The 14,232-nt window shown below is 36.7% G+C and overlaps 1 protein-coding gene across 3 annotated transcripts in view; it reads right to left on the bottom strand.

Annotated features, from left to right (window-relative positions):
* sema5ba (sema domain, seven thrombospondin repeats (type 1 and type 1-like), transmembrane domain (TM) and short cytoplasmic domain, (semaphorin) 5Ba) overlaps nucleotides 1–14,232 on the bottom strand; it is a 273,670-nt gene that overhangs the window by 13,450 nt on the left and 245,988 nt on the right. For 2 of the 3 annotated variants that reach the window (XM_087268164.1, XM_087268165.1), the window contains exons 20-22: nucleotides 7,670–7,804; nucleotides 3,787–3,831; nucleotides 2,845–3,050 (exon numbers count right to left, since the gene is read on the bottom strand). In XM_087268164.1, the coding sequence (XP_087124290.1) occupies nucleotides 2,845–3,050; nucleotides 3,787–3,831; nucleotides 7,670–7,804 (386 nt within the window). The remainder of the gene's footprint in view (nucleotides 1–2,844; nucleotides 3,051–3,786; nucleotides 3,832–7,669; nucleotides 7,805–14,232) is intronic. The other variant, XM_087268166.1, reaches the window with a different exon arrangement.

Genomic DNA, 14,232 nt, shown 5'->3' on the forward strand with positions numbered 1-14,232 from the left:
GTTTTTTTTCTGGAGTGAAAGGGTGGCAATAAACTTCAAAAAATGTATACTTGCATGTTACACTCAGAAAATATAATTTTATTCTCAACACTTAAGCACGCTTGTCCCCCCTCCCATCTCCCCCAATGGCCTGCACTCTTACGCTATCAATGATGCGCTGTCAAGTAAGCACTTTCGCTCAGCACAGTAAAGATTGCTTTAATTATATTGTTTAGTCGTCGGGATGCAGTGACAGACAGTCAAATATTTCACTGAACAGATCAGCCACTTTTGACGCTCATAAACAATTATAAAGTCCTCGTGCTGCAGGAATTAGGAGGTTTGCTGAAGGTGCAGCGGTCGTGCAGTGAGGGGTTTGTGTCTTTATTAAACTACGACAGTTTGTGCTCATTGAACAGTAAGAATGATTCATTAACACATATGAAACAGTCCCTTAAAAGTCACATCTCGTCTTCAGTTTCGGGCTCAGGCGCACTTTGCACTAACACTACAAGCGTAAAGTGCCAAAGCCCAAGCAAACTGCTCTCTGGCACACCTCTTCCAACCGGGCCAGGGCCGGCCAAGTGAACCATGCCTGAGCCCGATTCAGAGCACTCACACTTCTCAAACGATCCGGGTAACGGGCCTGGGCACGGTTCGGATAGCATAGTGTGAGTACACCCTTAGTTGCATAGAGATAGCTCACTTTGTCCTAACGTGTATTTCAAAGTACATCACACTGTGTGAGCATCAGAATCATGAGCGAGAGGAGAGCTCATTAATATTCGCAACCCTTCTAAATACGATAAAAACTGAGCTTTCATTCAAGGGCCAATTTCTAAACATATAAATGGCCTTGTAAAACAATTTCTGGAGTTATTTTATTTATAAATATTTTTTTGCACTACCTTTTATGTGGATATAAGAGATTTGTTTAAACATCATGTATTATTGCATTCTGTGGCACATTCCATATGTAAAGAATGTATAAAAGTCATTTATAGCTATGTTTCCAAGTCCTCTATTTCTCCACAGAACTGGGCTTCTTTTACACTATTGCTGCAAATGTTTTTTTTTTTTATGTAGAGGTTCAATCGAGGGGAAACTAAAGATGGACACATCAATACTGCAGGACTGATATATTGAAACTCACAAGCTACTTATTTGCTGTCAATACCTTTAAAAACAGTCCATATTTAATGTATATCAAATCTTTTTCATAATTTTTCAAATTTTCAGTACTCATGTAAATTTTTTGTCCTAAACTCCCCTGATATATTGAGCTGGTGACTGTGAAAAGTGAGCACAAGTTTAGTGCTGTTATAAAGACAACTAGAAGCAAAATTTTACAGCTTAAAATGTTAACATGCTTACTTTTGCACTAAACTAAAATAAATGTGCAGTACAAAAGTACAAAAAACGCTAATGTTTTCCGGAGGGACTCTTGTGAGTTTTGGAACACTGGTGTTCTAAATAGTTACAAATATGGATAGATTAAGTGTGTTAAACAAATTCTAATAATTTAATTATTTTTATAATATTTATGTTACATTACATTTTTTGATCTATATATTCCTAGAGGAAGCTAGTCAAAATCCTGAGGTAAACTGAACAGAAACCTTGTGGGACTTGATTTATCCCAACGTTTCAATTGAAGGGGGTCACTCACTCAACCCTGGAATGCAACTGGACTACTTTTTGGCTAATTTTGAATTGCAGCCCTGATTTGTAAATGCACTTCCAAGAAAAGTAGCAAATGCTGGGCAAGCGCTTAGCGGTACTCTCTAAATCTGTTTGACTGAGCATCCTGAACAGGACATGCAACTGCGAAAATCCACAGAGATTTATGTACAGTTCTCAGGCCACAGATCTTGTCCAGAATCTTATCCCCAGGCTCACTGAAAATCTGCACAGATCTATGTGCATATTACATCTCCAAAGTTCTACATATCCCTGCCATTTGAGTCTTCACTAAATCTATTTTTTATTTGCATTTATAATTTTAAGTCCATCAAAAATCAATCTGACATGAATATATGCACAACTGTACAAGAGCTTGAAATCAAGTTAAGTCTCCTATGCTCACTAAAGCTGCATTTATTTGATAAAAAACCTAAAACATAATTTCAGATATTTATGGGGCTTACATTTACATATTTTCAAATAATTAAAAAATGCCATTTATTTAAGCAAAAAAAAAAAATCCATCTGACTAAAAAGTCTTGCACACTGTGAATAAAAACAGCCACTAAAGAAGCAATCCCTGAGAACTGCAATAGACCGACAGGTATGTGACTCTACAAAGATGTTACCTCTCAGGTAAACCTTATGAAATAAAAAAACATAAATATACAAAACATCCCCACATAGTGCTGACATAAACAGTTCCTTACATTGGACTCATTCGGTGTTCATTTTGTCAAGCAATTGTATGTTAAAAAGATGTCTAATAGATGTCTAAACATAGATGTCCATGCTAAAATAAGGACTGCCAAAAATTAGACTAGTCATCAAATACACAGATTCACATGTACAGCTAATCATTCCTGTCTTCTTGATGTCTAGTCTAATTTTGGACTGTTGTTAGACGTCTATTAGATTTTCACTGACAGCCCAAATTTAGCCTTGCTTTAGCCAAGACATAATTTTTTTAACATCTATTAGACTTCTTTTAAACAAATACAAAATGCTTGCTGGAATTTATTTCATCATTTTTATTTACTCAGTCGGTGATTTGAGTTTGAGTCTGATATAAGTTTGAATGCAGCAACACGATCAACAAAACCCAAAACATACTAAAGAAACGCTGATTTGAATTGAACGCAATCAGTTTTAATTGTAATAAGCTTTTTCTGGTCAACTGACCTTGAACTCCATGGGTGTGTATTTCTCATTCTTTGGTGTGGTGTTGCCCTTGTAGTTGAGGTGGTTGGGAGTGGTGGGATGGATGATGGCAGACTCCTGCGAGGGCTTGTGGAACCGCTGACAGTAAACATACACCAGGAAAGACAGCAGACCGGCACCAAGAAAACACGACACACCTGTCGCTATCAGGTGGAGCAGAGTGAACCCTGGGGGAACAAGAGAAAGCAACATTACCACAACCACTTGTCTGCAAACAACTGTAATATGTTGGCACTCTCATTTACTAAAAATGCTTTTTTTGTTTTTTAAATCCCCCATGTCGGTGGAATTGCATCCCTCATCATTAACGCTACATGTCCCACAGCCGTCAACCAGGTGCTAGAGAACGTCTGGCTGAATGATGCAGTACCGAGGGACAGCGCTGTGATTAGCCGGTCGATGTGACGGACCGGGCATCCTGCCGGTTTGACCCGTAATGAGTGCGAAAATGTGATTGAGGAGAGCGACTGCTATACCCCGTCATGAACTGCTCTAATTGGACAACGATCACTCAGGAGAGCGCCACAGCTGGAGCATGATGGGTAATATGTGCTGCCACCTGGAGAACCACCAAACTGGCACTGCGGCGCCATCTCTGCCCCATGTGGCCTGGATCTGCAACCTAAAAAGCACCACTGCGCCCTTTCATGTGTTTGATAGACTGGAAAAGGCAGCACCTCTGCATGGGAGCGCAGCAAGAGCCACGACACATGGAAAAAAAATCAGCAATGGTGAAGTTCACTCATTAGCAATGTCATTTCTTGCTGATTTTGGGATGGGAAGGAGCTGAGGTGAAAACGACACACAAGCAGCACACTAGTACATGTCTTTGAGCCTTCAGCACGCATGCACATGCGCATACTAACATGCACTCAATGCAAACAAATATGGCGAAGCACTTACCTCCACACTGCTGGTCCTTCTCATAGCTGGATGCCGGAAGAATGGCTGTGGAGAGATATGGAGATGTTTATAGTTAAGGGCTGTTCACAGAGGATAAGCTGATGACGAACATCTTTCAACTTGACACATCATCTTAAAAACACTGTGATCGAGGTTCAAGATGCATTGAAGACATCCATCTAGAGAAGGAGCTGTCAACAAGTTTTGCGTCAGAATCTAAATTTGAGCTTTAACAGTAAAGAATGATGCTGGAAATGGCTGTCTTGGATTTGATAGCCATGACGCATAAACCAATGCATAGTATACAATGAACTGCCTTAGAAAAGGTGACTATGGAATGATTATTCCACTGGCACAAATCAGTGTCAGCTAAATTTCAATTCAATTCATCTTTATTTCTATAGTGCTTTTACAATGTAGATTGTGTCAGGATCAAGATGGTAAAGTCTAGATCAGATATTCCGCCAGCCAGAAGTGCGATATGCACATCAATATAGCAGCATTTTTTATGACACTGTATAACAATAATTGATATTTTTACAGCAATGTTATGATTAAGTTTAGGGTTAGGGTGGGGGTAGGCATTAAAAAATACAATTTATTGGGTAATTTAATAGAGAGCATAAATAGTACTTTGTACAACTACTGTTTTTACATCACTGTGACGGTTTGGTTTAGGGTTGGGGTGGGGGCAGATGTTCATAAAATACAATAAACAGCAAATGTAATAAATAATATGAAAATTTCTCGTTAACTTCAGACTGCAACCATATCTAATCTAGCAACAACCAATCAGGATTGGGGGCATGGTCCTGTTGCGGAAGAATCTAACTTCTGATGTGATAGATTTTCTCTCCAGTTGAATGTAAATAAAATAAAAGACATGGTGATTGATAGATTACAAGGAGGCTCCTCCTACCCCCAGCAAAACAAAAGATTTGGACATTGAAATTGTTGACACATAAATATCTAGAGGGTGTTATTTACAATATGTTGACATTTCAACGTAACACCCAGGCTGTCGATAAAAAAGTTCAACAAAAACCCAAAACTTAGATAGTTCTTAGATAGTATCTCTATGTTCACACTGTTTTATGAACAACTTATTGAATCCGTTTTATTTTTCTGCATTATACTATAATCTGAGGCTGTCAAATAAAAACAGGTTGAGTAGCCTTGTGAATGTGGCTGGTAAGATCATCGGTTTTAATCAAACTGGTTCAATGGTAATGTACCATTATTATGTTTTAAAGAGGATTATGTTTTTAAAGAGTTGTGCACAACGGCGCAGTGGGTAGCACGTTCGCCTCACAGCAAGAAGGCTGCTGCTTCGAGCCTCGGCTGGATCAGTTGGCGTTTCTGTGTGGAGTTTGCATGTTCTCCCCGTGTTTGTGTGGGTTTCCTCCGGGTGCTCTGGTTTCGCCCACAAGTCCAAAGACATGCGGTACGGGTGAATTGGGTAAGCTACATTATCTGTAGTGTATGTGTGTGAATGAGTGTGTATGGATGTTTCCCAGCGATGGGTTGCAGGTGGAAGGGCATTTGCTGCGTAAAACATATGCTTGATAAGTTGGCGGTTCATTCTACTGTGGCGACCCCAGATTAATAAAGGGACTAAGCTGAAAAGAAAATGAATGAATGAACGTTTTAAAGAGAGCTCAGGGTATCCTATGCACCCCAGATCACCCATTGTACTCTGTGTTTCAGCTGCTGCCATCATTGTTTTAGAGTTCATTTAAAGCATAGTGAATCTGCCGTCAGCTACTATACTGGAATCAGCTCACAGAAATGATCAGATGTGCTCCAACATCAGATACATTCAAATCAAGACTTAAAAAAACATAATTTTAGTTGTGCCTTTACTGTGCACTGTGCTACGTCTGACAGATCACACTATTGTGTCTTTCTTTTCTTTTTCACTCTTTTATAACCTGTTTTAATACATTAATCTGTTTTTATATGTTTTTAATTACTTTTCTTTTCTTATACTTGTCTGTTTTATTCCTGTTTCCTTAATATGTCATCAAACGGTTCTTGCTCTAAATATGCCTGACAAGATAAATAAAGTTTATAAACTATTGTTAAACCAACTGACTGACTTTTGTCTTTCATGAATCATGGTAAAAAATGTGTGAAAGGAAAATGTGAGGAAATACTCAAATTTATGGGAAGAAAAATATGCAAGACCTATAACATTATCCTTATATAAAATATATGTGCTGCTGCTTGATGTCATTATCAGAAGACACAAAAAGCATTCCCCCTTTTAAAATATAATAATCCATTCTGGCGTATTATAACTATGCACAAGTACACAAGTACCGGTCAAAAGTTTGGGGTCAGTGGAATTTTTAAATGCTTTAAAATAAGCTTATTCTGCTCACCAAGGCTGCATTTATTTAATCAAGAACACAGTACAAATTATACAATTATCAAATGTTGTTGCACTATAAAATAACTGTTCAAAAGCAGTTTATCAGTCAATTAAATAGTTTATTCCAGTTATTTTACAGATTATTTTTTAGCTTCATTACTCCAATCTTCAGAGTCACATGATCCTTCAGAAATCACTCTAATAATAATAATAATTATTAATATTATTATTAATGGAAATTGTAATGAAATAAATAATGAGTAGACTAATCATTTCATTTAAAACTACATACAATAAGTAAGAAATAAATAGTTAATAAAGAAGTATTTAACAATTTATTTGACATTTAATTAAATGTCGCCTTGAAAAGAAGAATAATAAAAAAAACGACCCTAAACTTTTGACCGGTAGTGTATATGATGTATTTCATTTTCATTAATCCACTTAGCATGCTTTTTGTCAGTTCTGCTGCCTGAATCTGGGTTTTGACCAACTCAACCAAAGACTGATGGAAGAAACAGTCCAGTATGAACGACCCACCTTCTGTCTTTTTTTTCCTCCCTACATTTATTGAATTACAGCCAAAATGTCAATCATTCTCTATCTTCTCCCCCTCTCCACTCTCTACAATCAAAAGCAGTCTTCCAGAAAGTAGGATGATTCAAAGAGCTGTAGATGTGAGTGTTGAGGAAGACAGTGTCCTGTTTTGTACCTGAGGGATGAGCAGGGGCTCGGCGATAAAGTAGAGAAAAACACATCAAAGCCTGTCATCGGGTCACATAAAAGTTATGAAATTATTACCACCATGCTTCCATTAAGTATTTAAACACCCTAGATATGAATGACAATGCCAGTAAAACAACTGCAAGCTATTTCGCAAAAAAACGCTTGTTTAGAGTAAATATTCCATTTAAGATGAAGTGATGAGGTGCATTTCAACAGAAACACATTTTTCACCGCTGCAACAGAGTCTGAGGTGCTCCATTACCACCCAAAGTCATGCTTTTCAAGCTCTATCTGAAATCTCCACAAAGAGCAGAAATTGGTATAGAGGAGGATGGGGGGAGAGGTTTTGATTGAGATGCACAATTCTCCTTGATCTCCTCACCGTCTAAGACACCTCAGGATTTTGGAAGCCGTTTCCCAAAATTGGAGAGAAATTGTATGTGAGGCTGCCTTGTGGCATAGCATTAATATTAATTAGAGTGCCTGATTCACTTGGTATTCCGCTCTGATAACTCGTGTTCTCGCAGGCTGCGTTCAGTTCTTCACTTTGAACACTTCCACTCCACCAGCCAGAGTAATGAATAAACGCAAGTAAACATATTACATCTAATCTATTAAAACAACAGCGAGTTTGACAGGGTTTAAAAGTGTATGTTTATTTATTAAGAGCAACATCGCAATTGGGAAACGCTTTGCTTCGTGATGGACCAGTCAACTGGAGTGTGGATATATACAAATATATATACATATTTGTATGTGTGTCTGTGTATAGCTGTCTCTCACCTGGGATCTCATTGCAGTCTCTGTGCTGGGAGCTGTTTCCCGCACATGGCATGGATTGAGCTCCACACACTCGACTGCGCAGCTGCAGGCCTGAATCATCACACTCAGACCACACAGACCAGGCCATCCAGCCACCTGCACACAGACACAAGCACAGTTCACTCCAAAAGCAACATTCTGTCATTTACTCGACCTCATGTCATTGCAAACCTTTGATTTTCTTCTGTCAACTATGAAATGTTCAGAGTGACTTGTTAATAACAAAACTGATTTTTTTTAAGTCCAAAAAATGACTTGTTTGCAGGCCAACATCAATTTTAATTAATATTTATTATTTTAATATCACGCTTTTGCAGTGTAAATTGTGTCAAAGCAGCTTACATGAAAGTTTTAGCAAATTGAAACTGTGTCAGTCCAGTTTTTAAGTTAAAGTTAGGGTTAGTTGAAGTTCAGTATAGTTCGGTTTAGTTTAACATTGAATCTGCACCCACAGAAAACTTCCACAGATTTTTGAGCCCATTCTCATTCAGCCTTTTTACTTCTAAATAGTTCAGCCTATTTACATGTAAATGAGTGTAAAAAAAAAAAGTATATATACATGCAAATTTTAGTTCATTACTGCTTAATACTATTTATAAAGTAATTTGTTATTGTCTTTATATAGAGTAGCTCATTATATGAGAGCTACTGTGGCTTTATTTACTAATCAAGTTGTTCTTAATATTTTAAAATACTCTACACTCAATATCATTGCGCATATATCTGCATATTATTAAATTAATAACTATTAATGCATATGAATAATTACTATTAATATTGTTTTTAACAAAAGTTTGCATAGAAATACAAAGAAAGTTAGCGATTCCTCAGATTCTGTCTGGCCCTGCTCATTTGTAAACTGATCCAGTTTTCAACCTAAACTCATAGGCCTTGTTTCGACCTGAAGTTTTACTGATCGGATTGCAAATGGTCAGCTGATACACTGCCAGTTTTATCTTGTGTTTGTTCAGATGGTTTTAGATATGCCTCCTATTACCACTTGTTTTTTAGATTTCATTAAGGAAATTATTTTCTTGTTTCAACAAGCGCTTTATGCAATACGTGGATTGAACGCATACAGTCGATCTGAGGTCTCAAACTCGATTCCTGGAAGGTTACAGCACTGCACAGTTTTGCTGTAACTCTAATTGAACAAACCTGATCCAACTAATTAAGGTGTTCAAGACTACTAAAAACTATTTAGCAGGTGTGAGTTGTGCTGTGGTCACACTAGAGTTTGAGAATGTGAAACTCTGCCGTACGGTGGGATTAAACAAAATAATTATACATTAAAAAAGAGATCGATTGCTCCGTATTTTCAATTTCTGTCCAGAGAGGTCATGTTTTGATCTTCAATTGGTCTCACGCAGTCACATGATGCAATTTTGCAGGTCAGAGTTCACCAAGCTTGAACTTTGCAATGCAGCAAACTGCGAAACTTGTCACATTAGAATGTGTTTCTATCGCATTCGCATGAGTATGAATAGAAGTGTATGGAGCCAAAAGTACAGTGTGACCACTGCTTTGAAACTGGTTGTAGCTAAACTGTGCAGAAATGACCTTCCAGGAATTAAGTTTGAGACAATTGCAGCAGATGATATTTTGTAGCTATGTTATAGCTAATATATGTTCTTCACTTACAGGCATATCCAGAAACCAGCGGTCTAACTTGAGACCTTAACAGGTTTGGGTCCAAAACGGTATCTGTGGTATTATTGGCTTCAGGTCTCAGGATATTTAAAATAAATGTGCTTTTAAAATAGATTAGATAAGACCTGAATGTTATAAGATGAAGCAATGAGTGATTATTGACTATTGTGTGTTCTTGTTAAAAGCATTTTTGTAAAAATAGTTACATATAAATTCATCTTACATATATGAAATCCATCAGGAAAACCCACATGGTTCATTATAGCGTGTATTCATGCTCTATTCTTTTTTTGTTGTTGTTAAAGAAGAAGCCTTTAGCTGGTGATTAGGTAAACAGTGTTGCAGACAAAACTAGCGGATGACATTTTAAGCTAAGGGTTTTATTTTTTATTGAATTCATGTTGAGTTACTTGTCCCGTCAACTTGTCACAACAGGAAGCCAAACAAATAACTTGTATCCATTAGGCCGTTAATAATAATGTGGTTTTTTTTTTCTTCAAATTTCTTTGCATAAATCTGTTAATCAACCTAAATCCTGATCAAAACTACTAAACTATTTAGAAACTTACAGGATATTAACTCTTTAATTGCCTAGTTCACAAATTTCACTGAAAAATAGTTCACTGATTTGGTGAAAAAATTATGTATTTTAATAAAAAAAAATAATTGCAAACTGATTTATTTTTTTCAGTTTTATCACAGTCTTAGACATGTGACCGATTAGCAACAACAATAACTTTGTTGCATTGTTACATTTTAATTTACTGTTGAGCAATTTAGTAGTTTTGATCAGGACTGAGGTTGATTAACAGATCTAAAGTTAAATAAAAAAGTTAGTTAATTAATTAATTATTTAATTAATTAATTAAAGGAACACTGTTAGGCACATTTTACTACTCCCACATACAACTCCCATATTAAAAAAAAAAAATAGGCACATTTTACAACTCCCAGTAGAGTTAAACAGTTCAGTTTTGCCATTTTTAAATTTTCCCAGGTGAAAATAAATAATTTTGTGGGTCAATATGGCTAGGAACTATACTCTCATCATACTATGTTCTTGTGTGATAATCAAGGAACTTTGCTGTTTTACCAAAGCTGCAGCAGGCGCAATGATATTATGCATCGCTCATTATTTTATGCAGCTAGGGATTATTACAATATCATTGTGTCTGCTGCAACCATGGTATGGCAGCAAAGTTCCTTGACAAGCCATATTGATCTATAAAGCAGCAACTTTTAATTTTCTTAGTACCTGATACAACAATAGACAAGTTTTTAAAGGGAAATTTTTCAAAAAATATTTTTTAATTTTTTTGAGCGAGATGCTAATGGTCTAATCCGATTCAATGATTTATGCTGAGCTAAAAATGCTCACAAGACCCGGAGATCAACTTGAATGGATTCAAAAGTTGTAAAACCCAACCGTTTATCTTTAGGAGACTTGTAAAATGAGCCTATTTCCATTAAAAAATGGAGTGTTCCTTTAATGAAGTAGCGGTAAAATTAATCAGCAGGACAGCAGAATTTACACAAGTCATGCTTACGTTTTGATCCAGGCAGGTTTAAAATAAATGATGTCAGGTCAGACACAGGTCTAATTTCTGAGACAGTTTATGCAGTGATTCGGGCTAGTTATGGCTTTAAGTGTACTACTGTCAAAGTGGTTGAAAAACTTTTAGACCCCATTTACACCTGTTGGCCACTTACAGCATTACATGGGTACGTTTGGGTGCATTTTGAAGCTCTTAGCAATTGCACAAAGAGACACCAGCACTTTTCAAATGTCTCCTTTTGTTGGTGCAAAAAAAAGGAAAGAAAATCATAAAGGTTTGGAACAACATAACGATGAGAAAATGATAGCAAAACCTTGGGAGGAAAAACAGAGCTTTAATGTTTAAATAGAGCGCTGCAATTTTGGCCATCCTCACAGTTCAGACAGCCATCTATCTAGAGCACTGCCGACTCAAAAGCCCACCCACACACATGAAACAAACACCACCAGATTCACACGGGGAGGCAAAAATAATCACAGTCTGAGGCAACACTTTCAGAGCAAGTGTACCGAGAACTTTACTTAGAAGAAACTTTGATTTAAAATGTATTTGTTTGCTGGGAAAATCCAAGCTGTAAATATACACATTCCTTTCATGTTTCAGCTTTTAACATGCTTGTCTAAATCGCAAGCAGCTTTATCATTCTCTCAGAAACAAATCTGTCATTCATGAAGGGGGCCAACAGGGGACAAATGTTTGAATCTATGATCCAAAAGACTTTAATATCAGCACAGACTTGAAAATATATTATTTCTGTTAACGACGATAAAAGGCAGCACACATAACTGCTATACTTATCTTCATTTATTTTCCTGAAGCAAACATACTTCATGAAGAGCTCTATCTGAATGTTAATGTTTAGTTTTTTTTTCATTCTAATTTTGCTCTTAATATCAGATGGAATGGCGGGTAAATATTTTAAAGGCACTTAATTTAGTTTGAGCAATAATTAGGCAGGTCTGATAATGACAGCTTGAAGTTGAGCTTTGAAATCAGAAAGCCAGAGGCAAAACAAAGGTGGTATTTTTTTTAAAGCTACAGGGGATTTGCGCACGATTCTTCATAAATATTTCAGTTTTGTCTGAGAGGGACAGATGATTTTTTAAAGGGATGGTAACTGATCATCACAACAGAGCTTCACACTGTCACTACAAACACACAGCTTCTATCTGCATGCAGGTCACATATAGTGCCATCTCTAGCTTGGACGACCCAGAAAGGCCTTTGTGAATCTAAAGAATGTGTTTCTGGGGATTCAGGGGTTTGAAATCATGCCTTCAGTGATGCCGTGATGATCACCTGGTCATAAATAAGCTACCCTGCTGAAAAGGAAAGATCAGCAAATAATGTGTTGAGTAGGCTATTGTGCTCGCCAAGATTCTTAAAGGCACAGTTCTCAGCATATTAATGGTTTAATTGATGATTTTATTTATTTCAAAAACATTGAGATGCTTTTTAAAAATATTGACACCCACAAAAGGGAGAACTTTGAAAGAATTTTAGGATGACAGGAGTTTGAGTAAATGGCAACAGAACTGTGATTGATTTCTCACAGAAATGTATGGCTGCGTCTGAAATGGCCTACTACTCGGTAGGTACTGCATTTGAATTTAAATGTACTACTCGGCCGGTAGAAAAGTATGTACTACACAGTATGAACGTGAGTAGTATGAATGAAACTCAGACGTACTACAAACACCATTTTGTCACTATCGAGTGACCTACCCGCATCAGTTGCATCGCTTCACTTCCATTCATGAATTCTCCCAAGGGGGATCATGGGTTAGTGTAGAATCCAACTGATGCGCACTTCAGAATCTCACCCGAAGTGCGCATCAGTTGCATTCTACACTAACTGCTTTTCGAATTCTATAAATTGGGATGTACTACTCGGCATGCAAACTGATTTTAGCGTGCTATATAGTATGGGAGTAGGCGATTTCGAACGCGGTTTATAACTTATTGATTTAGTGGCTAATTCGTATGAATTCATCATTTGTCTCATCATTTGTTTCTCATTTATACATTTTAAGAATGATTTGCTCATCCCCCAATGATGGTTGGGACATGCCTACGTTAAAAAAATCATACATTTCCATATAATGAAATCGAAGAATTCAAATGAATTAGAGACTTTTCTGCCAATATGTAAAACGTTTTGTTACAATAGTAACGTTACATAACAACAGTTTAATTTAATCAAGAAATCAGGCTGGATTTTGAGGTAAACTATCAATTAAAAAAAGATTAAAAAAAACTTGATAAGTCTCAGTTTTGCTGGATTTACTGTAATTACATATGGTTTGAGTAAAATGTTCTTTTTTTAATTTTGTGTGGTTTATTTATAAACTAATTTCGAGAGGAGCATGTGATTATGATTGAACATGGCTAGTCCAGCATTAGCTAACATACAATCCACCAATCAGTCAATTTCTAACTCACCATAAATAACCAGAAATTTTTACCTCAAGATCTTCGTTTTGAAGAATCCCCCCTTCCACCCCTACTCCTCGCCCCTTATTTAGACAGGGCACCTTGGCAGCCCAGTGGTTAGCACTGTTGCCTCACAGCAAAAACGTCACTAGTTCAAGTCCTTACCAGGCCAGCCTACATTTCTGGAGTTTACATGTTCTCCCTATGATCGTGTGGGTTTCCCAGTTTCCTCCCACAGTCCAAAGACATGCGACAAATGTGAAATGACCAAACCAAATTGGCACTATATGAGTCAACAGTATATTTCAATAGTGATTCATAATTTGCCATTTATAAGCGGGGAAGTTCTCGAGATCTATGCCCGAGCTCAAACTCCCCTCTAACCCTTCTATTGGGAGGGAGTTCCAGGTTCGAGGATCTTTTGAGCTCAGGGTTCTCTCCTGGGACAGCATGCCAAATACTCTTTATTATCGATGATCAACCAAGAGTGAACTCTTGAAATAAAGAAAACCTTTATTTAAAGCTTTTTTTCACAGAAAATGCTAATGGATCAGAACAACAAATAATTTTATTATTGTCATAGAAAATCAGGGTTATTCAAATAAATAGTTTCTTAACACGTATGAACCTAAAACTGCAATAATTCTGTCTAAAAGCCAAGCTAAATATGTCTAAAAACATTATATTATGCAAAAGAAATGCTCTTAATGATAACAAACATTTGGATAAAAATGCTATGCGTAGTTTACAGAATAAAACAAAAATCACATTTTTCTCAAACACATAAATTGTAAATGCAAAAAAAAAAAAAAAAAAAAAAAGAGGAAGAGAGAACAGTGAAATTGTTCTTTAATTTTGCCTATAAGCTGTATTTAGACATCAAAA

The sequence above is a fragment of the Danio rerio genome, chromosome 9 (assembly GCF_052040795.2).
Source record: "Danio rerio strain M-AB ecotype USA chromosome 9, GRCz13ab, whole genome shotgun sequence".
Lineage (NCBI taxonomy): Eukaryota > Metazoa > Chordata > Actinopteri > Cypriniformes > Danionidae > Danio > Danio rerio.